The 25,321-nt window shown below is 44.5% G+C and overlaps 1 protein-coding gene across 1 annotated transcript in view; it reads left to right on the top strand.

Moving 5' to 3' along the window:
• The window catches only part of IGDCC3 (immunoglobulin superfamily DCC subclass member 3), a 267,620-nt gene that overhangs the window by 148,058 nt on the left and 94,241 nt on the right, over positions 1-25,321 (top strand). Inside the window, exon 6 of the mRNA XM_073568864.1 lies at positions 1,292-1,450. Coding sequence (XP_073424965.1) covers positions 1,292-1,450 — 159 coding nt within the window. The remainder of the gene's footprint in view (positions 1-1,291; positions 1,451-25,321) is intronic.

The raw sequence follows: 25,321 nt of genomic DNA, 5'->3' as shown, positions 1-25,321 counted from the left end.
ATCAGCCCCAGGGATTTCTAGTTCAGTCTTGCAGTGCACCCGGGATCCACTACCTTTCCTTCACACAGTTCTGAGTCCATCCTCCCTTGTGCACCAGAAACACATTGCTCTCTTTAGCCCCTATGCTGGGCGTTGAGCTCCTGGCGTTGCAGGAATGTCCGCACAGGATTCTAGTATGGACTCGCACTGTCTTGAACGGTAGGTACATGTTGGCCCAAGCAGCACGCTGCACTTGAAATTGAACTTGTGACTGTACTTCCCTAGCTGAGTCACTACCAGGAAGTGCCTGCTTTTACTAGCACTAACCCCCTCCCATTGTGGACTAGCCTCTGACATTAACTGTATCTTACCCTACACCTTTAGCTATCTACAGTTACTATCCTATATACTGTATATAAAAAGCGCATGACATTATCTATGGCATGCGATTGTTGTCTTCAGGGGCAGGAGCAGGGCAATACAGTCCACACCCTTAAAAGCCCCGTCACACTAAGTGATATCGCTAGCAATATCGCTGTAACGTCACTGGTTTTGCGACGTAGCAGTGATATTGCTAGCGATATCGCTATGTGTGAAACTTACCTCCGACCGGCTCCCCCGCTGATTATCGCTGATCGCGCGAGAACGTCCAAGGCCATTTCTCGTCGTCAGCTTCCTGCTGGGCTTCCTGTGGTGCCGACGAGCGACGCGTGGACGTGGGCGGGAGGACGTCAGGATCGCCTCGTCTGACAGGTAAGTAGCGACCCCCGACCTCTGCTATGTCGCTGGTGAGATCTGCCTGTGTGGCAGCTCACTAGCGACCACTTAGCGATGCACCAGCGATCCATATCGTTGTCGGCATCGCTGGTGCATCGCTAAGTGTGACAGTACCTTTACACATAGCCAAATAACTTATGTAGATGGAGGCATCAGAGATAACCAGATACCAGAGTAAGTATAACCGATTCTTTTACAGATACCGTTCTTGTGGTGACAGATCTAATTATTAAAATGTGTTTTACAAATTATTTCACTATATTCTCTTCACACAGAAATTATATCAATATATTAAATTAGTAGGCATTCACAATTTATTACATTTACTGATGGTCTCCAATCCTAAGGAGTTTATGAAATAAGGACCATTGCCTTCTAGCATTTCTCTAGTGTCGTCTAGTATCATTTAGTGCAGACTATACTCTGTCAATGATCCTATGATTGGAGTTTTGGGTGACAATATTGCCCCCTATTGCCATTATTTGGATACTGAACTGCAAAAAGATTCCAATTGATGTACCTGAATGTCTTTCAGATGGCCGACCTATTGGTGTGGAAGGAATTCAAGTTTTAGGGACAGGAAATTTGATGATATCAGACCTAACTGTGCATCACTCTGGAGTCTACGTCTGTGCTGCCAACAAACCAGGAACCAGGGTGCGCCGGACAGCACAAGGCCGGCTTGTTGTCCAGGGTAAGTGTTCGAGTACCTGTTCTATATACAGACCTGCACATAAGTCGTCATTTCACATGTTCAGACAAGACATTCCACTCTAGCCATTTTGGTCCTCAGTATGTAATGCATAAAAGAGAGAATAGTAAGTAAACACTAACACTAAGGAATATTTTATTAGAAGAAGTAGATCTAAGAACATTTCCACATGTCAAGAAGTATTTACTGGAAAACCCTAAAGAGTGAAACTGAGGACAGGCTGGTATGTAATATTGACTAGCTAATAATAGTAATTATTTTACTACTATACATACATATATATGTAAACCCGAAAGGGCAGGGTCCTCTCTCCCCTCTATATCAGTCTGTCATTGTTAGCTTGTTTACTGTAAGTGATATCTGTAATTTGTATGTAACCCCTTCTCACGCACAGCACCATGGAATCAATGGTGCTATATAAATAAATTATATAAGTGTATATATATATATATATATATATACACACACACTGCTCAAAAAAAATAAAGGGAACACTCAAATAACATCCTAGATTTGAATGAATGAAATATTCTCATTTTATACTTTGTTCTGTACAAAGTTGAATGTGCTGACAACAAAATCACACAAAAATCATCAATGGAAATCCAATTTATTAACCAATGGAGGCCTGGATTTGGAGTCACACACAATATTAAAGTGGAATTCAATATCCTTAAAACAAGTCACAATGAGGCTCAGTATTGTGTGTGGCCTCCACGTGCCTGTATGACCTCCCTACTGTACAAGCCTGGGCATGCTCCAGATGAGGTGGCAGAGGGTCTCCTGAAGGGATCTCCACGCCCCCTGATGATGGAGAAAGCCTCCAAAATGCACGTTGGGGGTAGAGGCGCTGACCCTGGCCACACTGACACGTGTCAACTACCTGAGGAAATATTACCGACTTGACATGCTTGCTATCATATATGATTAATAGGAATTTTCCTATATGGATGTAGGTTAGTCCCTAATGGACAATGGGGAGTATTAGTATATGGATATTGATTGTCTCAGATTTTGACACATACATTTAACCTAATTGTAGGTGGTATATTTATCTGGTACTTTCCCTTCTTAGGCTGGAGTCACACATAGCGACTTACCAGTGATCCTGACAACGATATCAATGTGTCAGGATCGCTGGGGAATCGCTATGTGATCGCTGGTGAGCTGTCAAACAGACAGCTTCACCAGTGATCAGCACAGCGGCGAAGCTGTGCACCTTAGTAACCAGCGCGCTGATGCAGGAAGCTGGTAACTAACGTACACATCGGGTATCCAAGGGACGTGCATCCCTAGATACCCAATGTGTACGTTAGTTACCAGCTCCCTGCATCAGCACGCTGGTAACTAACGTACACATCGGGTATCTAAGGGATGCACGTCCCTTGGATACCCGATGTGTATTTTAGTTACCAGCAGATCGCTGGTCTCCCGCCTGTCACACGCAGCGATGCGTGGTGGCCAGCGGGAGACCAGCGACCAAAAAAAAGTCCTGGCCTTGTAGGGTCGGTGGGCCGAGCTGGGGGGGGTGGTCCCTCTTCTTACCGCGCAGAGACGAAACAGAGACAAGATGGAGGCAGATTCTGGGTGCAACAGGTCCAAGTTTATTTCACTTGCCGTCCGTCTGACGGCCTCAGAGCACACCGCACTTTCTTTACCTCACGGCCCTCTGTTTCCAGGGCCGCTTCTCACACACCGTACTCTGAACTGGGGACGCGTGTGCGTACACCGTCCCCTCTTCACTCGTCGATGCTCCTGACAGGTCCGTCACTGTGGCCGCCTTAGGCCCGTAAACGAACAGCGCTTCCACTGATCAGTCGTCGTGTCAAATATGGTGTCTCACACCCAATGCCTCATCCCTTCTGCGGTCCTTCCTGTCAGGACCACCCCCCTGACGTTCTCTCTCCTCAGTCCCCCTGGTTTAGATTCTCCTCACAGCGCACAGACTGTCGCAGTCCTCCTGTCACTGGAGCTCCCCCTGGGGACTGGAACCCTCCCTCAGTATTTATAGCTCTCCCATTCCCCTGTCACTGTAACCACGCCCCCCATGACCAATGGTTTCTAAAGCCCTAAGCTGTTGTCAAGTCCTTTGCTCACACTCCTCCCTGCCATCTAATGGTCAACCCAAGGTACTGCACGTCCACTACACTTTCCTAGCTGTTTCCCCACTGTAATAACTGACACCTTCCTACACTGTGCAAACCTTTCCTTCTTCACTCTGACTAGTCCATCCGTCCGTCAGGTCACCTTCCCTACAGCCTTTCCTGCAGCGATCAGTGATACCGGCAGGGGGGCCGGTCGCTGATCGCTATCACACACAGCGATCTCGCTGGTGAGATTGCTGTTGTGTCACAAAAATTGTGACTCAGCAGCGATCTCGCTAGCGAGATCGCTATGTGTGACGGGGCCTTTAATTCAGTGGTAGTTGAGTTATGTGACATCTTTGATATAGGATATAAATTTATGGCAATTTACCTCATGAACAACATCTTTACATTTATCTAATGTGGTGGCCTCTCTAATACAATCTATGATAGTTATTTCTGTTTATGTATACATTAATTATGTTAGTATTTGGGTCAAGGCGTCCCTCTGTTTTGCACTGTTGCACTTTGTGCTTGTTTGCACGTGTTGTTCACCAATCCCGTTGTCTGGCCAATGTACTTAATAAAATATTCATTTTATTGTCGTAATTTGTGGTTTTCACATCCCCCTTGTTCTCAGTAGTTTGCTAGCGATCGATCCATATTGTTGCCCATTTTTTTGACAGCAAATACTATGTAACATTTTTTCTCAAATATATATATTATGTTGCTGTCTATCATCTGCTTTATCTTGTACTATACATACATACAGTATATATATACAGTATATATATCTAACTAGCTGAAGAGTCCAGCGTTGCCTGGGCATAGTAACCAACTGTGGTTAGTTATAACAAATATTGCACATAAAAACCGTGCATCTAATCCTCTCCTGTGTGATACTGACTGCTGAGCCGTGTATCTAATCCTATTCTGTGTGATACTGTCTGCTGAGCCGTGTATCTAATACTATTTTGTGTGATACTGTGTGCTGAGCTGTGTATCTAATCCTATCCTGTGTGATACTGACTGCTGAGTTGTGTATCTATTCCTATCCTGTGTGATACTGGCTGCTGAGCTGTGTATCTAATCCTATCCTGTGTGATACTGCCTGCTGAGCCATGTGTCTAATCCTCTCCTGTGTGATACTGACTGCTGAGCCGTGTATCTAATCCTATCCTGTCTGATACTGGGCTCCCTCTGCAGTCTGTGTCAGAGTGTGGTCTGTGTTGGCATGGTAATAAATTGTGTTATTTCCAGTTTTACAGAAGGACGATAACACCATAGAAATGATAAGAGTAATAGGCCTCAGTTACCACAACTGTCTACAAAGAAAACTGTTGAAGCTTCAGAGACTGGGAGTTCTGTGGAAACTGTTTGGGTAAGAATACAAGGATAGAACAATGAAAAGGACACCATTGTAGGCATTTACTACAGACCGCCTGTGCTAACAACTTTATTGTCCAAAAGGTAGGGGAGAAAACAAGGGGAACTGCTACCTTGGATCTAATCCTTATAAACAGGGAGGAAATGGTTGAGGAGGTAAAAGTGGCTGGGACCCTAGGAGGTAGCGACCATGCTATTTTAGAATTTTGGATAACTAGAGGAGGAAGACCTGTGAAGACTGAGACATCAAGGTTAGATTTCAGAAAGGCAGATTTTAAGAGATTCAGAAAGAGAATTGGAGGGATACAATGGCTGGATATCCTTAAGGACAAAAATGTCCAGGAAGGATGGGAAATCTTGAAAAATGAAATTTTCAAAGCACAATTGTTAACAATTCCGAAAAGAGGGAAGAATAGGAAGCGTTTTAGGAAACCAGGATGGAGGAACACAGAACTTAAGCACATGCTAAAAAGAAGAAAGAAATGTTTATAAAATGGAAAGAGGGAGGCATATCTAAAGAAGAATATAATGCTGTCTGCAGAACCTGCAGTGCACAAATCAGATTATCTAAAGCTGACAATGAATTGAGGCTTGCAAGAGACGTCAAAAGCAAAAATAAATGATTTTGGGGATATGTCAAAAGTAAAAGAAAAGTCAAAGATGCTATAGGATTTTTACAGGATGAAAATGATGAAATGGTAAGACAGGATCTTGAGAAGGTCGAACTTTTAAATTCCTATTTTGCATCTGTTTTCTCTCAGAAAGGAATTGTAACATCAACTATTTTTCACTGTCCTATTAAGGGAATACAAGAATCCAGGATATCTATAAACAGAAAGATAGTGAGGAAACAGCTAACCTAAATAAATCCAAGTCTTCAGGTCCAGAAGAATTACACCCCAGAGTACTGAAGGAGATAGCAGAAGAAATTTTTGAACCCCTCTCCATAATCTTTGAAAATTCTTGGAGAACAGGAGAAGTCCCAGAAGACTGGAGAAGAGCAAATGTTCCTATCTTCAAAAAGGGGAAAAAGGTGGATCCAGGCAACTATAGGCTGGTGAGTCTGACTTCTATACCAGGAAAGATCTTTGAACAAATTATTAAACATCATGTATGTCAGTACCTGGATAAGAATGAAATGATTAAACAGAGTCAGCATGGGTTTGTAACTAATAAGTCATGTCAGAGTAACTTAATTTCCTTCTATGACAGAATCACTAATTGGGTGGATCAGGGATATGCTGTAGTTATATATCATATCTTGACTTCAGCAAATCATTTGACAAAGTACCTCCCCCAATCCTTATTGAAAAAATGACTAAGTATGGAATGGACAAGGCAACTGTTAGGTGGATTCATAACTGACTTAGTGATCGGACCCAAAGAATGGTCGTAAATGGGTGCACATCCAGTTGGAAGAATCTCTCAAGTGGGGTACCACAGGGCTCTGTCCTGGGCCCTATATTGATCAACATCTTTATCAACGATTTAGATGAAGGAATTGAGGGTAAACTGATTAAAATTGCTGATGACACAAAGCTTGGAGGGATAGCTAATACTAGAGAAGAGAGAGAGAGGATTCAAAAAGATATAAATAAACTGGAGCAGTGGCCAGCAACTAACAAAATGTTTTTTAACAGGGAAAAATGCAAAGTACTACATCTGGGCAATAAAAATGAAAAAAGCATATACAGAATGGGAGGAATAGGGCTAAGCAACAGCACATGTGAAAAAGACTTGGGTATACTAATAGATCACAGACTGAATATGAGTCAACAGTGTGATGCAGCAGCAAAAAAGGCAAATGCAATTCTAGGATGTATTAACAGAAGCATACAGTCCAGATCACGTGAAGTCATTATTGCTCTCTACTCCTCTTTGGTCAGACCTCATCTGGAATACTGTGTCCAGTTTTGGGCGCCACATTTTAAAAAAGACATCAACAAACTGGAGCAAGTTCAGAAAAGAGCGACCAGAATTGTGACCGGTCTGCAAACCCTGTCTTATGAGGAAAGGTTGCAGGATTTGGGAATGTTTAGCTTGCAAAACAGAAGACTGAGAGGAGACTGTTATGAATGGGTCACCGAGGAGGAAAAAACAAAACAAGTCACAGAAGACCAGAGAGGTTGGTAACTATGCAGATTGCAGATCCCTGATCCTAACCACACAACTAGCAGTAGCCGTGGAGCGTTCCTACAATGAACCTAGACGCTTCGTCACAGCCGGAGGACTAAATAAGCCTAAAGCAAGAAAAGGGGAAAACTAACTGCCCCAGAGCAGACCCCAAAGGAAAGACAGCCCCACACATGTATTGACAGTGAAACAAGATGAAAACACATACACAGGCAGGAAAATAGGCTGAGCAAACAATGGGGCCCAAACTAACTAGAAAGGATAGGAAAGGAAAGACACTGTCTGCAATCTGCCAAAAACCCTACAAAAATAATGTCCAACACTTCTGATAACAAAATTAACCCTGAAGTCACTAGACTTCTCCCACTATATCAGCACTCTGAAATATTCTGAGACAGAGCAAAAAGAGGCCAATCTAATAAGGGACAAAAAGCAAATTGGCAAATACAGATAAATTAGAGTGGAAATTCAGCACAGCCCCAGCCGGGGCTGGCTGACCACACAAAAAACTGAATAAACCAGCAAAATCAAGTGTGAACATTAGCAGAAAAACTTAGCTTGAGCTGACAGGAACAGAGCTGAGAACCAAGACCTGACAAGCTAGAAGGAATCACCATCACCAGAATAGGGCGTCGGCTGTCTTAAATCCAGTCTGAGATTCCTGAAGTCCAATCGTCATCCTCCATATCAGGTGGCAGATCTTAACTGATTAAATCAGCCTCACTACCTCCTGTTACCACCAGAGGGAGCCTGGAAGGAGAACTCACAACTGGTAGACCAGAAAATGAACTCACAACAGTACCCCCCTTGAGGAGGGGTCACCGAACCCTCATCCACGCCACCAGGCCGATCAGGATGGTCCCGGTGAAAACCACAAACCAATCTATTGGCATGAATATCAGAGGCAGAGACCCAAGAATTATCCTCCTGGCCATAACCCTTCCATTTGACCAAAAACTGGAGTCTCCGTCTAACCAAACGAGAATCCAATATTTTCTCTACCTCATATTCCACATTGCCTTCAACCAACACAGGGTCAGGAGGTGCTGCCATAGGAACCACTGGCTCAACAAACCTCTTCAACAGAGATTTGTGAAATACGTTATGGATCTTGAACGTAACTGGAAGAGCCAATCGAAAAGAAACAGGATTAAGAATCTCCAAAATCTCATAAGGTCCAATAAATCTTGGCTTAAGTTTTGGAGATGCAACCTTCATAGGAATATTCTTAGATGACAACCAAACCATATCACCCACTTTAAACCGGGGACCAATGGTCCTATGCTGGTTGGAAAATCGCTGGGCCTTTTCCTGAGAGAGTGACAACTTATCCACCACTTGGTCCCATATCTGCTGCATTCTCTCAACCACAGTGTCCACACCTGGGCAGGACGAAGACTCCACTTGCCCTGAAGAGAATCGAGGATGAAACCCAAAATTACAGAAAAAGGGTGACATCAAAGTGGCAGAATTAGCTCTATTGTTCAGCGTGAATTCGGCCAAGGGCAAAAGTGAGACCCAATCATCCTGATCAGCAGATATAAAACATCTTAAATAAGACTCCAAGGTCTGGTTTGTTCTCTCAGTCTGTCCATTGGTCTGGGGATGAAACGCGGAGGAGAAGGATAACTGAATTCCCAGATTGGAACAAAAGGCTTTCCAGAATCTGGAAACAAACTGGACTCCTCTGTCGGACACAATGTTCTCAGGAATCCCATGTAACCGAACCACCTGTTGTAAAAACAAGGGTACCAACTCAGCAGAAGATGGCAACTTTGGGAGTGGTACAAGATGGACCATCTTCGAAAATCTATCACAAATCACCCAGATAACAGTCATTCTCTGAGAGACAGGAAGATCAGAAATAAAATCCATTGAGATATGGGTCCATGGCCTTTTGGGCACCGGCAGGGGCATCAGCAACCCACTAGAATGAGAACAGGGTTTAGACCGAGAACAAGTCCCACAGGACTGTACAAAATTCCTGACATCACGAGATAAGGCGGGCCACCAAAAAGACCGACCCACCAAATCTCTGGTACCAAAAATACCTGGATGACCAGCCAATGCGGCGCAATGAATTTCAGACATCACTCTCTTTCTCCACTTGTCAGGAACATACAATTTTCCCATAGGGCAATGCTCAGGTTTATCCTCCTGAAATTCCTCCAGGGCGCATCTCAAATTGGGCGAAATGGCAGAAAGAACTACCCCCTCACCTAGGATGGTAGTAGGCTCGGTCACATTAAGAGAATCGGCAAAGAAACTCCTAGAAAGGGCGTCTGCCTTAACATTCTTAGTGCCTGGAAGAAAAGAGACTACAAAATTAAAACGCGTGAAAAACAAGGCCCATCTAGCCTGTCTAGGATTCAAGCGTTTGGCCGACTCCAGATAAATCAAATTCTTGTGATCGATGAGGACCACAACTTGATGTCTAGCTCCCTCCAACCAATGTCTCCACTCCTCAAATGCCCATTTCATGGCCAACAATTCCCTATTCCCCACGTCATAGTTGCGTTCAGATGGGGAGAACTTTTGAGAAAAGAAGGCACAGGGATTCATCTTAGAAGTCACAGGGTCTTTTTGGGACAAAACAGCTCTTGCACCAATCTCAGAAGCATCTACCTCCACCTGAAATGGAAGTGAGACATCAGGTTGCCGTAAAACTGGAGCTAAAGAAAATCTCCACTTAAGCTCCTGAAATGCCAAGACAGCCTCAGGAGACCAATTCAGCACATCAGTGCCCTTCTTGGTCAGATCAGTCAGTGGTTTGACAATACCAGAAAAATTACCTATAAGTTTACGATAGAAATTAGCAAAACCCAAAAACTTCTGTAGGGCCTTCAAAGAAGTAGGCTGAACCCAATCATAAATGGCCTGTACCTTGGCCGGGTCCATTTCAATAGTCGACGGAGACAAGATAAATCCCAAAAATGAAATCCTCTGTACACCAAAGAGGCATTTCGATCCCTTAACAAACAGGGAATTCTCCCTCAAAATCCGGAACACAGTCCGGACGTGTTCCACATGAGAATCCCAATCACTAGAAAAGATCAAAATATCATCCAGATAGATGATCAAAAACTTATCCACAAAGTCACGGAAAATATCATTCATAAAGGACTGGAAGACAGAAGGGGCATTAGTGAGCCCAAAAGGCATCACCAGGTACTAAAAATGTCCCTCCGGAGTATTAAAAGCCGTCTTCCATTCATCTCCGTGCTTGATGCGAATAAGATTATACGCCCCCCTGAGGTCAAGCTTAGTAAACCAGCAGGCACTCTTAACTCTGGAGAATAAATCAGACATCAGAGGTAACGGGTACTGATATTTAACCGTCATCTTGTTAAGGGAACGATAATCAATACACGGTCTTAATGAACCATCTTTCTTGGCCACAAAAAAAACCCCAGCACCTAAAGGTGACGAGGATGGTCTAATATGACCCTTCTCCAACGACTTCTTAATATAGGATCGCATAGCATCATCTTCGGGTACTGATAAGTTGAAAAGCCGACCCTTGGGAAATTTACACCCAGGCATCAACTCAATTGCACAGTCATAACTCCTATGAGGAGGCAAAGACGCAGACTTACTCTCACTAAATACATCAGAAAAATCGGCCAGATAATCAGGAATATCATGAGACTGAGGAGAGGTGGAGAAAACAGAAGCGTCCCTAAGAACACACTGACAACCCCAACTCACCACAGTCCCAGATTTCCAATCCAAAACTGGATTATGAGTTTGCAACCAGGGAAAACCCAGAACAATAGTGTCATGCAAATTATGCAGCACCAAAAATTTACAATTTTCTTGCTGGTCTGGGGCAACTCGCATTATCACCTGGGTCCAAAACTGAGGTTTATTCTCCACCAAAGGAGTAGCATCCATACCCCTCAAAGGAATAGGCGTCCGCAGAGGCGTCATAGAAAAACCACAACGTTTAGCAAAGTCCAAATCCATCAGATTCAATGCTGCTCCTGAATTCACAAAAGCCTTAGTGGAAAACGTGGATAAGGAGCAGATCAGAGTAATTGCCAAAAGGAATTTAGTTTGTACACTGCCCACAGCAAATGTGTGTGCAAAACGTTTCTCTCGTTTAGGGCAGACAGAAATAGTATGAGAGGCGTCTCCACAGAAAAAACACAGCTTATTACGCCTTCTAAACTCCTGATGTTGCGCCCTAGACAAAACCCCATCACATTTCATAGGTTTAGACGTTTGTTCAAAAGGTGGCAGCACCTCCCGTGTAGTTTTACGTTCACGTAAACGCCGATCAACTTGAATGGCTAATGACATAGAATCATCCAGACCAGAGGGAACAGGAAATCCCACCATAACATCTTTTACGGTCTCTGATAAACCCTTCCGAAAGAGAGCTGCCAATGCACTATCATTTCATGTAGTAAGGACCGCCCACTTTCGGAATTTTTGACAGAATAACTCTGCAGAATCCTGACCCTGGTTTAATGCCAACAGGATTCTCTCAGCTTGATCAACAGCATTAGGTTCATCATACAACAACTCCAAGGCTTGAAAAAATGCATCCACATTAGTCAGAATAGGATTTTCAGGTGTCAGAGAAAAAGCCCAATCCTGGGGATCACCGTGCAGCAAGGAGATGACAATTTTAACCTGCTGCACAGAGCTCCCCGATGAGTTAGGCTTCAAGGCAAGAAATAATTTACAATCATTCTTAAAATTCAGAAATTTAGACCGATCCCCAGAAAACACATCAGTAGTAGGGATCCTAGGTTCAGCAGCATGTGATTGAATGAGCTAGGTGGAAATTCCCTGTACTTCAGTAGCAAGTTGCGGCACATGATCAGACAATTGCTTAATCTCCATTAGGAAAAAAAAAATCCTCCTACGGCCCCATAAAAAAATGAAAAAATACATAAAAAAAAAAAAAAATTCTGACACTTTTTCTTTTTTTTTCTTCTTCTTTTTAACAACTTTTTCCTGCTTTTGAGTACCCTAGAATCTGTGGTATGGCTGGTGATTCTGTTATGAATGGGTCACCGAGGAGGAAAAAACAAAACAAGCTAAGTCACAGAAAACCAGAGAGGTTGGTAACTATGCAGATTGCAGATCCCTGATCCTAACCACACAACTAGCAGTAGCCGTGGAGCATTCCTACGATGAACCTAGATGCTTCATCACAGCCGGAGGACTAAATAAGCCAAAAGCAAGAAAAGGGGAAAACTAACTGTCCCAGAGCAGACCCCAAAGGAAAGACAGCCCCACACATTTACTGATGGTGAAACAAAATGAAAACACAAACACAGGCAGGAAAATAGGCTGAGCAAACAATGGGGCCCAAACTAACTAGAAAGGATAGGAAAGGAAAGACACTGTCTGCAATCTGCCAAAAACCCTACAAAAATAATGTCCAACACTTCTGATAACAAAATTAACCCTGAAATCACTAGACTTCTCCCACTATATCAGCACTCTGAAATATTCGGAGACAGAGCAAAAAGAGGCCAATCTAATAAGGGACAAAAAGAAAATTGGCAGATACAGATAAATAAGAGTTGAAATTCAGCACAGCCCCAGTCGGGGCTGGCTGACCACACAAAAAAACTGAATAAACCAACAAAATCAAGTGTGAACATTAGCAGAAAAACTTAGCTTGAGCTGACTGGAACAGAGCTGAGAACCAAGATCTGACAAGCCAGAAGGAATCACCAGCAGCAGAATAGGGCGTCGGCTATCTTAAATCCCGTCTGAGATTCCTGAAGTCCAATCATCATCCTCCTTATCAGGTGGCAGTTCTCCACTGATTAAATCAGCCTCACTACCTCCTGTTACCACCAGAGGGAGCCTGGAAGGAGAACTCACAACTGGTAGACCAGAAAATGAACTCACAACAGGAGACTTAATAACTGTCTACAAATATCTCAAGGGCTGTCACATTGTAGAAGCATCATCTTTATTCTCATTTGCACAAGGAAAGACTAGAAGCAATGGGATGAAACCGAATAGGAGGAGGCACAGATTAGATATTAGAAAAAACTTTTTGACAGAGTGATCAATGAGTGGAACAGGCTGCCACGAGAGGTGGTGAGTTCTCCTTCAATAGAAGTCTTCAAACAGAGGCTGGACAGACATCTATCTGGGATGATTTAGCGAATCCTGCTTTGAGCAGGGGGTTGGACCAGATGGCCCAGGAGGTCCCTTCCAACTCTATGATTCGATCAACCTGTCAAAAACTGAACTCCTTGTGTTTCTTCCCTCTACTAATGTACCTATGCCCTACATTGTCATTTCCGTGTGTGGTTCCACTATTACTCCCCAGCAACATGCCCACTGTATTTGGCTCATACTTGATTCTGAGCTTTCATTCACCCTCCATATCTGATCAGTGGCTCGCTCTTGTTATCTGCACCTCAAAAACATTTCCAGAATTTGACCCTTTCTTACCTTCGACTCTGCAAAAACTCTTACTGTTTCTTTTATTCATTCTCGTCTGGACTATTGTAACTCTACTAATCGGTCTCCCTCTTACCAAACTCTCCCCTCTCCAATCTGTCTTGAATGCTGCAGTCAGGATCATATTCCTCACCAATTGTTACATCGATGCCTTTACCTTGTGCCAGTCATTACACTGGTTACCCATCCACTCCAGAATCCGGTACAAACTTGTTACCCTCACCCACAAAGCACTCCATGGCCCAGCACCACCCTACATCTCCTCCCTCATCTCAGTCCACCAACCTACCTGTGCTCTCTGTTCTGCTGATGACCTAACATCTTCAATAATCAGAACCTCCCACTCCTGTCTCCAAGACTTTTCATGTGCTGCACCAATTTTTTGGAATGCATTACCCAGGTTATTAAGATTAATCCCCAATCCCCACAGTTTAAAGCATGCCTTAAAAACACATTTGTTCAGACAGGCCGCAACGCATTTAATTAACCTAACTATTCCTGTATTGCCCATTCAAAATTTTTACCATAACCTGGTTCCTCGTATCATGTTCTCACAAGCTTTATGCATTTAATAGCCCTCTGTTTCTGTATTGTTACATACTTAGGCTGATAACCGGTTCATGCAGCATTACATGAACACCCGATTCTTACACTTCTTACACTTTCAGATACAAACCAGACAGGCCTAAATGCATCTGCACTAATACAAGGTGCAGCGGACCCAAGTAAAATGGCAGCTGCACAGATGCATAAATACCAAATGAAACAGCCAGCCTACAATCAGGGATTGGCCGTGTGGTACACCAGTGCAGAAGAAATAATCCGCATGTGGCAGTGTTCACACAGGGAATGCAGGGCTTCTGGTTCACAACCTCTTAGTAACACCATATAGGGGGGCTGCCCAGTGCCAACTAGAATGCATCCCGTGTGAACAGAGGCCACAAGTCTGCAGAACCATTTGGGCCCAACTGCACCCTGGAAGAAATATAAAAAGTGCACAAAAACATATCAATATATGTAAGGTATTGGTTGATATTAAGGCCTTAATACGGAAGCTGGCAAATTGTGTCAAAGTTCCTTACACTTGCCAGTCCTACTCTAACATGAAAACCTCAAAAAGAGGAAAAAATCCTCCAAAAAATTCAGATACAAACCAGACAGGCCTAAATGCATCTGCACTAATACAAGGTGCAACGGACCCAAGTAAAATGGCAGCTGCACAGGTGCATAAATACCAAATGAAACAGCCAGCCTACAATCAGGGATTGGCCGTGTGGTACACAAGTGCAGAAGAAATAATCCGCATGTGTCAGTGTTCACACAGGGAAAGCAGGGCTTCTGGCTCACAATCTCTTAGTAACACCATATAGGGGGGCTGCCCAGTGCCAACTAGAATGCATCCCGTGTGAACAGAGGCCACAAGTCTGCAGAACCATTTGGGCCCAACTGCACCCTGGAAGAAATATAAAAAGTGCACAAAAACATATCAATATATGTAAGGTATTGGTTGATATTAAGGCCTTAATACGGAAGCTGGCAAATTGTGTCAAAGTTCCTTACACTTGCCAGTCCTACTCTAACATGAAAACCTCAAAAAGAGGAAAAAATCCTCCAAAAAATTCAGATACAAACCAGACAGGCCTAAATGCATCTGCACTAATACAAGGTGCAACGGACCCAAGTAAAATGGCAGCTGCACAGGTGCATAAATACCAAATGAAACAGCCAGCCTACAATCAGGGATTGGCAGTGTGGTACACCAGTGCAGAAGAAATAATCTGCATGTGTCAGTGTTCACACAGGGAATGCAGGGCTTCTGGCTCACAATCTCTTAGTAACACCATATAGGGGGGCTGCCCAGTGCAAACTAGAATACATCCCGTGTGAACAGAGGCCACAAGTCTGCAGAACGTCTTACACTTTGGCTGGTCCGAACAATGAAAGCAATTGCTGTCGTGCCTCCCCTTTTCATCATAGACTGTAAGCTTGCGAGCAGGACCCTCATTCCTCTTGGTATCTGTTTTGATCTATGTGTTTATTGTTATGCTGTAATGTCTATTGTCTGTAGAAGTCCCCTCTAAAATGTGAAGTGCTGCGGAATATGTCGGTGCTATAAGAATAAAATTATTATTATTATTACAAGAACCTCAGCAATAAGCTATGTATAGTACCTATTTAATCTTGCATTTGTATCAATTTTATTAAAGAATACTACAATGTATTCCTCTGGGAACCCAAATAAAACATTTATTTATTGTAAATGAAATATCTTAGAGGTTCTTCAGTTGACCCAAGTAAGATAAAGTCCTAATTCTGTGTTGTCTTTGTCTTGGTATGAGGGGAGGTCGCTCATGGTAGACTGATTACATTTGTATGTTTCACTGCTCTTTTCTCTTCCATTAAATTAGTAATGCTGCTAAGTAATGAACGCAACAGATTGAAGGCCAGACGGGATTGCATCAGCAGTGGCTGTGTTAATATATTGACCCTATTAAGTTCTTCTATGGAAGTCTCAGAATTTTCCCAGCAGCGCTATTCCTTGCAGAAAGAAAAGAGAAGGGCATGGACAAAGGGAGTAATCTGTGCATTCAGTCCGCTGTGTCCTCCCACATCCCTACTCAGCATCTTTCGGTCATGTCTGCATCTAGCAAATAAAAATTCCCATTTGTAATGTTGCAGTGATGAGAGATGCAGGTTTAGATGCTGAGTACGCTAAGATCTAATAATGGCTACTGTAAGGCACCATCACCAGAAACTTCTTTATGCTTCATGCTACCTTGTGCATACTGCTTTCATTGTTTGCTTTTGTACTGACAAAGCCCCGCATTGCTGTGCAGCGCTCCCTCCATGCTATCAATCTTATTCCTCGCGCTAGTTTATCATTCCATGCTATTGTTATGGGGCTATCACCAATAGAATGAAAGGGTAAAGAGCTGCTTATACCCCTCACTCCCATTTACGTAGGATCGATCCAAGAACTGGAGATATGAGAGGTAAAGTAGTGATCACGGATGGGACAGATATTTTTCTGGATTTTTTTTAACAATCCCAGTGAAGAATACTCCAGTCCGCCTTTACTTTCAGAAACAGCTGCTCACAGGGAACAATAGACTGTATTCAACTGTACAGCAAATGGAGATAAGAGAAATGTTAGGTTTAATGAGGCTCTAGGAACAGAGAAAGGCCACTTCCATCCAATTGTTCTCTACAAGCTCTTATACATATAGCAATTTTCTTTCACCACCCAGAAACTGCTACGACCATAAGACAGATGATCACTAAGGATTTCAGCTCATTGTCCTAGCACTATGCATTAATACCCTGACCAAGGCAGAATGCCCTGCTTCTGCCCTCCCCTGGCACCCAGCTCACAGTATGCAGCCAGGAAAATACGTATTTGATACACTGACAATTTTGCAAGTTTTCCCACCTACAAAGAATGGAGAGGTCTGTAATTTCTATCGTAGGTACACTTCAATTGTGAGAGAATCTAAAAAAAAAAATCCAGAAAATCAAATTATGTGATTATTATTACATAATTCATTTGCATTTTATTGCATGAAATAAGTATTTGATACAATTGAAAAACAGAACTCAATATTTGGTACAGAAACCTTTGTTTGCAATTATAGAGGTCAGAAGTTTCCTGTAGTTCTTGACCAAGTTTGCGCACACTGCAGCCGGGATTTTGACCCACTCCTCCATACAGATCTTCTTCTCCAGATCTTTCAGGTTTCGGGGCTGTCACTGGGCAACACTGAGTTTCACCATCCTCGGTTTCGTCAGGAGGCTATCTATTTATGTCCCGATTTTTTGGCATTATCGGTTAGTCCATATTTTTTACTGTATTATAGGCCCTGGGCTGAGACAATACCGCTCAGCAAACAATTCTGTTTTTGAGCATGCTTAGATAATACTTTCTAGTATATACTAATTAATTAATAACTTGTCGGTCCTTTAGCTGTGTATAGGACATATATAGACACCTGCTAGGACATAATTGGATAGCGCTCCATTTTATTTTAGATCTTAACTATGTATAAATAGAGCATGCCTAGATAATACTTTACGGTATACCTATTAAATTATCGGTTATTCAACCTTCATTAGGTGTGTTCTACTATCGACTAAGGATAACTGGACAATTTTCTATTTCATACTAGATCCTAAATTGGAACTAGAGCATGCTGAGATAATACTGTGTGTCTGAACAATCTGTTTGATAAGCTGATTCATAACATAATTTAAATTTTGAGCTGCTGGTAGCATTGTCCCGGCTCTGTGCAGATTCTAACCCCGAGAAGCTTTATTCTGTCTGGCTATATATTTTCCATCTGTTTACCATGCCATTATCTTTTAGCTGCTAGATTCTACCTACCTCATTTTGAGCACCTTGCATGTCTTCATAATATTTGTGCAATAAAATTGATAATATTCACAAAAAGCCTCTCTATATTGTGGCATTATTTTTTCCATTCGTTATCTTATTTATGCTATTAGTAGCTTTATTTTTTGATTAGAGACTTTGTCTCCTGTTTTCTTGCTTTTTGGTGCTAGCTTTAGGCCTGAAAGGTTCTGTCCGACTGGCCACGGAATTGTTTTTAGGTTGATACTCCACAACTTTTTTGCGTGCCAAAAGAAACAAAGAGAAACTAGATCAGTTTTTTTTAAAATATTGAAGATTATGGGAAATTGATAATAAATTATGGTTATTATCTGTTATATCATCCGCTAATGGATCCATTTCTCAAGTACTGTACTTGCCCAGAACTCTATATGGTTTCAGAGACAAATCTAAAAAACCCACATCCTTTTCAAATGTAACAAAAATGAATGCAAAACCGAAGGCAAAGTGTGCATTCGTTTTTGCTCCATTTGTAAGGGATGAATATTTTTTTTTAGTACAGGATCTGTTACAAATGGATGACAACTGGACATGTGAACAGCGGCTAACATTAACACCATCCTACACAAGAGGATACAATTTAATCCATGAATGGAGAACTAAATCAGCATCCTGCATCTCGATCGGTTCTCTGAATAAGCTAACATTTTAACAACCGGTTCGGGAAATCAAGTAGAACTGGCTCAGTCCCATCCTTGCTCCAGACATATCTGAGTTATTTTTTTATATTTCCTATAATTTAACTATTCTCAATAATCTTTCTAAGAGCTCTGCCATTGAGCCTTTTCCCCGATGTGAAGACACGGGGGGGTCGGCTGGCGCCCTGGTTCGCTAGTCAAACCCGCATGGATCAGGAATTGTCCAATGTGGGCAAAACACTACTCAGACAACACAGGGTGAGGGTAAAACAGTGTGGCAATACCTTATTGAACCACAAAACAGGCAGATAACATGAAGGACAGTCTCAGCAAAATACCCCAAGATGGTGCACATTACAGAGTCTCACCCTTCCGCTGACTCGCTGTGATAAGAGCAACTGTTATTTCAGAGCCTCCAGGGTCGAATACCTCACCTGTGGCAGGCACACAGAGAGGAGGTAATGGCAAGTGTAGGAAGAAGACAGTCCGTTCAGGTACAAGGGCCAATTGATCAGAGGGTCACAACCTGGCTTCTCCAAACATATCCATGGTGCCAGGTGACCCGATGGTCCCAACCTGGTTTCTCCAAATGTATCCATAGGTGCCTGGTGACCGGATGGTCCCAACCTGGTTTGTCCAAATATATCCATAGGTGCCAGGTGACTGGATGTTCCCAACCTGGGTTCCTTAAATGTATCCATAGTTCAGCGAGCGATGGTCCATAGAGCAGATCTGTATTCTTCCAACCAGGTATGAGGTCCCCTAAGTTGGCATCCTGTAAAATAATAATTGTGATTGTGACCCTCATGATGGAGCCATGATGTATTGGCTGCTGTCCTGTCTCTGGTCCTTTGGATGTTTTGATGTCTTGGCTGAATCTCTGTCTCTTTCTTAAAAAGGTATATCACCTCTTTTTAAGTTTAACAAGTGTCCTTTAATTCAGCATCACAAATAAGGGGAAGAATGATGAGGACCAAGTTGCATTTGCATATATTTTCCTCCTTTGTTTGGAATGCCAACTAACTATCTGGCCTACACAATGCATAATCAATCAGCAAACATCACTAGTCATCAAGGATAAGAGCACAATATCTTTTATCAAATGTCAACTTTCAAGTCGATATTCCAGGCTTACACAAGCAAAAGTCTGTTTTCTTGACAAACCAGTAATAAACACATACATTCAAAAGTCAACATATAGATAACAGTCTATTCTTTCTGGCTTGCTAGTAGTCATCTGGTTAATATGATACAATGCTGTGTCTCCACACCTGGTATTTCAATTAGAATATGATGAACAAATTGGCATACCCTGACATTGTCTAATTAGTGTTGACCAACAGTGCACACTTTAAGAAATTAATTAGCACAGGATGTTGAACCTAAAACCAACATGTTGTTAAAAGATTGGCATTAAGGCTAAGGCTGTGTTCAGAAAAAGTTATTATTGCTGAGTTTTCGGAGCAAAAACTCTCCAATTCGTCGACCGACTTGTGGTTTCTGCTCTAAGAACTCGGCAAATTCAAAACTGCTGCTGGAGATATGGCAACTCTGAGGGGAATTTACTGCACTTTTTCTAGTTTTGTACATGTTTTCTAGGCTTCTGAAAATCTGTTAAAGATCATATTATTAGGGTGTTTGGTCTTAGGGTACCCCTTGATCCTAAATTTTATTTACTTAAAGCATATATCCGGGACTTTGTGAAAAACAAAAAAATGTGCCTAAGCACTAACAGGCACGTAATTTCTACCTACTGTGATGCAGTGACCCTTGTGACAGCTAGGGGGCGCTGTATGGGTCATGCACACAGGAATATCCTGTTAGGAACAGCGGAACACACTAAATAAATAAATAATAAAGTGCGTTCGCCGCTCAGGGTCTACCGTGCAGTGGGTGTTAAACCGCTGCTAGATAATGGCAGACGCGCTATGTGGCGGTATTATTGCACGCGGGTTGGACGTCACCCGGTGTGCGCTGGGCATACTCTGTTAGCTTCACAGAGACTCCTAAGGAATTAACATAAATGCTGAGCCTGTTGGACTTACAGGTCTCAGAGAAATGCACGCACGATATATGGTCACAGGAGCTGGGCCCTAGGCAGAGGGTCAGAGTCCTGTCTAGACCTACCGTACGTGCGGCATCGCAACTGCAAATGCCAAGAGGTGCTGCAGACTGCAGTGTTGCGACAGACATTGCCGCTAATCGACAATGCCCGGTAGCAGGCGCACTGTTGGACGCTAGCACTGTGGAGGATGCTGATGTGGCTTGTAGCTTGCCACTGGCTGACGCCGACTCTAAACCAAAGTCCCTATACACACTCGTAATATCAGAGGAAGGGGATCTTAATGAGTCATTCGCAGGTTCATGCATCCATCATCATTCACACAGTAGCAACTAGAGACTATACTAGCGCATGGCCGAGCGGCCATGTGGACCTTTTATAGCCGTGCGCCTCCGGGACCTTCCAGATCTCTGAGATGGACCAATCAGATCAGGAGAAGGACCTGAGCACATGACTCCCGATCTCCAAAGGGAGATCGTCTCTTGAGCATGCCCAATAGAGCGACAGAAGGACTTAGCCTCTGGAGCAATTTGCTGCTGAGCAGCCTGCACTGCCATTGCTGACCCAAAGGTGGCAGCAACAACCAGACCCACAGAGCAGGTCTGGGCAGAGCGGCTGGGACGCTGAGACTGCTGAGCAATCTCCTCTATGGTCGATAGACAATGGGAGACCGCATAATGTGAGGCTCTGGATCCCTGCTGAGTCACTGCAGGAAACCGACGCCTAACATATCCATTGTGGTAATGGAGATAGGATGAACGGCAGGATGGTAAATGACCGTTATGTATCCCAGGGTGGGTGACCCTGGGATGGAAGCTTGAACTTGTGTTGATCAGCAGAGGTACTGCTGAGGTTTTTGTTACAGGGGAAGGGGACGCTCCGGGAGTGGGGTCCAACATCAGTAGAAATGGGGACTGCTGCGTACTGGATGACCGATCAGGGGGTGGTGGCTCCCATTATGACGGTGACGACAGTGACAAGGAGTGCAGTAAGACTGACTCAGGGCTTAGTGGCCAGACGTCCTCCCGTCGCCGGAGGGGTAAAAGCCAGAAAGGGGCTGAACCAACAGCATCCTCGGAGAAGTTGGAGCAAGAAGAGAAGATCTCAAATTTGATCGCCATCACCCGACAACTAGAGGGTTAAGTTAACAAACTGACTCAGGAGATGGACACTTTGGAAGAGCGAGTTGACAGTTTTTGCCAGGTAGAGGTGCACATACGAGACTTGGAGCAAGGGCGCGAAGAGATGTGTCAACAGGTGGCGAAGGAATATCTAAAGGTGGTGAGTATGGAAGTCGCCAACTCCGTGCAGTTGGAGCGGCTGCGCCACCTAGAGTCCAAGCTCTCAGCCGTCAAGGCCCTGAGACAAACGGCCGAGCACAGAGTGGAGGAGCTCGAGAAAGAAGTCTTGGAGCTCAGGGGTCACCTGTCAACGTGGCAAAGCGTGAACAACACCCTAAGGGAAGATGTGGAAGTGCTCAAAGGAGCAGTAAGAGGCTTTCTGCAGGAGAAGAAGTTCATGGTCGAAGACTTCCAGCGACCATGCCAGAGTGATCAAAAGACGGATCTGCCAGTGCCCATCTTGGCAAGGGGTCTCGAAGAGGTAAAATCTCCTGAAGATTTTGAGCTAAAAGCTGAACAAGATAGTTCCCCGGTCGGGACAGCTGTATTGAGGGAAGTGTCCGTGGTAAACCTGGAGCCATCTATCCAGGAAGAGGGCGAGCCCACGACCTTCATGTGCGTGATTGACATACCCGAAGACGCGCAAGAAGCCTGTACCGGTGAAGGAGTCCATGATGCTTTTAAAAAGGCAGTCAAAGCATGTAGGGTGCAATGGGCACCTGAGACTCGGCAGTTAGTGGTACTCTCAACCAGAGAAGACACAGTAAAGCGGGTGGCTGTCCTGGCGGATATGCGTCTGCAATGTCTCCACGCTAATCGGCTGGGATTGGGGGAAAATATAATTCCGATACCCAAATATCTGGTGGAGAGAGTCGTTGGAAGACTCGGTATAGTAATGCAGGATCTTGTGGATATCTCCGGTGTAGCGAGGGTGAGGATCCCTCCTGATAATGAAGTCCAGGTATCTGGTGAAGATGGTATGATTCCTATCATTGTGGTTGGCTCCATGGAAAGCCTAAGGAACTTCTGGATGCTCCTGGAATACCGAGTAACGTACCTGCAGGAGATAGAGCAGTTGAGACTGGACCGACTGCAGATTAATAAAGAGATGCGGAACATCAGATGGCGGCAGCCTTCATCCAAGGGTATAAGGACCAGAAGGTACCCTCCAATTAATGAGATGGCGGGTAGCCAAAGACTTTCAGCAAAACGTGAACGTCGCAACTCTGCAAGTGGCAGTTCTTCTCACAGTATGAGACTGAGAGACCTAGATATAAGCTCCTTTGATGCACTACATGGGTCAGACCAGACAGTGGGCTCGACTCTAAGTAAGACTATGACCGCACCAACCGGGAGAGCCGGTCGTGGAGAGAAAAGTCGGGGGACGGAGCAGACAGGGAAAGTGTGGAGACTAAAAAGGGTCTGGTGACATAGATGGACTTTGACTGGAAGGTCAAAGCCCAAGGCCGATATATACTGACTGCTGGGGGAGGCCTAACATAAATATGATGCCGTATGATGCCCAAAACAGACTGAGACGGTCCTTTCGACTTGTAGGGCAAGGTGACAGTGGGTACCCGGTCTCGAGACACCTAGTATGTGACAAGTGTTCAACCCCACAAGTTTGAACAGAGGGGGGTATGTGATGAAGTGACCCTTGTGACAGCTAGGGGGCGCTGTATAGGTCATGCACACAGGCATATCCATTGTGGTAATGGAGATAGGATGAATGGCAGGATGATAAATGACCGTTATATATTCCAGGGTGGGTGGCCCTGGGATGGAAGCTTGAACGTGTGTTGATCAACAGAGGTACTGCTGAGGTTTTTATTACAGTGTATCATGGAAAGCTTCCAGGTGGCTTGGTCAGACGGGTGGAACCAGTCACCTACAAACCCACCCAGGGGTGTGTGTCTGATCGCCCATAGTAAGCCTGTATATGTGTGTGTATGGCTGGGTGTCTGGAAAGGACCTGCAATGAGGTCATAGCCATGTGATCCGTATCTCACTGGTGGGTGTGGCTATGGACCATATGAGGTGACCAGGGTAGGTCACATGGAGGAGAGTGCCTGGATCTGATTGGTCCGTGTGGAAGGTCTCGGAAGGTCGATGTGCTGGAAGGGGTGCTGCCTTCCTGAAGTGCACATGCAGAGGCTGCTGACCGGGTGAAGCCTGTGTATAATGGCCTGTGTGTATCGGACAGTCACCAGGAGGGAATGGACGTCCGGAGTGAGAAGCAACTAAGAGGTAACCCCGGACAGGGGGAATTAACTGAAAGACTGTAGAGCCTGATTGCTGGACAAAGCCCAGCCTGTGTGAACACAGGGCAAAGGGAGCTGAGCTCCACTATGAACATTCGTTTGGTCTGGTGTAAGACTGTTATCGTTTCTTCATGCTGCTATGGTTTATGCCATGTACAACAAACCATATGGACTATGTTATGTGAAAAGCCTATGCCAGACCTGGTTTATCTGCAGCCAAGTGAGTGCCCCCCAATACACTTAGTGAGCGCTACCTTACACTACTTACCTGCCTGTTGTGCCCGCTGCCATTCTCCACCGGCACAGAGCGGTCACAGACTTCCATTGATGTTACATCAACAGAGTGGCCATTTCATTTCCTGTTGACAGGGCTGGACTACTGGTGTAATGCTGATTGACATCTGTCTCCCTGCTGCCTAATTGGGGGAAGTCATCTGTCAATTAGCAGGATGCCAGTAGTCCTGCCCTGACAACAGGAAGAGAAATCCCTGCTCTGTTGATAGGGAGCAGCTGAATCTCCTGTAGGAGTGGTCAATGACAGATGACGGGCACAACAGGCAGGTAATTACATGCCTGTTAATGTTTAGGCACATTTTTTCTTAAGTTCCTGATATCCCTTTTAATATCCCAACGTTTCAAATCAGTCTTAAAACTCGACAACTATTACTTCATATAGCCACTGCTGCTAGATGTCTGATAGCGTGTGTCACGCCGCCTCTGCATACTCACCCAGCCTCCGCCCCCACTCCGCAGCCCCCCGCCACCCAACAGCCACAGCGGTCCCTTCTGACAGGCTCGCAGCCGACGGGGTCTCTGCATGCAATGCGCATGCGCCCTAGGCCGCGGCTGCGCCTCCCTCCTGTTTCTTGTGCTCCGGCAATGCCCTGACCCGGAAGCACCTACTGACCAATGGCAGACCAGACTGGGCCATATCAGGCCGTTCCCCCCTGAGGGAGGCGCCTGATCGTTGTGTTCGCTAGCACACTGGGCCCTGCTTCCTCGTGTGCTCTCTGCAGTCTCGCAGTCCTGTCTTCAGTGATTCCTGCAGTAGCCTCGCAGTCCTGCCATCCGTGGTCCCTGCAGTATCCCCGCAGTCCGGTGCTCCGTGGGCCCAGCTATCTATACTCCAGTCCTCCCTCCTGTGTTCCTGCTCCGTCCGGCCATCCACGCTCCCGTCCTTAAGTCCTGCTCCAGTCCTGCCTCCGGTGTTCCTGCTCCATCCTGCTATCCACACTCCAGTCCTTCAGTCCTACTCCAGTCCTGCCTCCGGTATTCCTGCTCCATCCTGCTATCCACACTCCAGTCCTTCTCCAGTCCTGCCTCCG

This window comes from Dendrobates tinctorius, unplaced genomic scaffold (genome assembly GCF_039654945.1).
Source record: "Dendrobates tinctorius isolate UK_male_01 unplaced genomic scaffold, ASM3965494v1 ptg000022l, whole genome shotgun sequence".
Classification (NCBI taxonomy): Eukaryota; Metazoa; Chordata; class Amphibia; order Anura; family Dendrobatidae; genus Dendrobates; species Dendrobates tinctorius.
The sequence above is the reverse complement of the archived record's forward strand: the minus strand, read 5'-3'. Positions and strand labels throughout refer to the sequence as shown.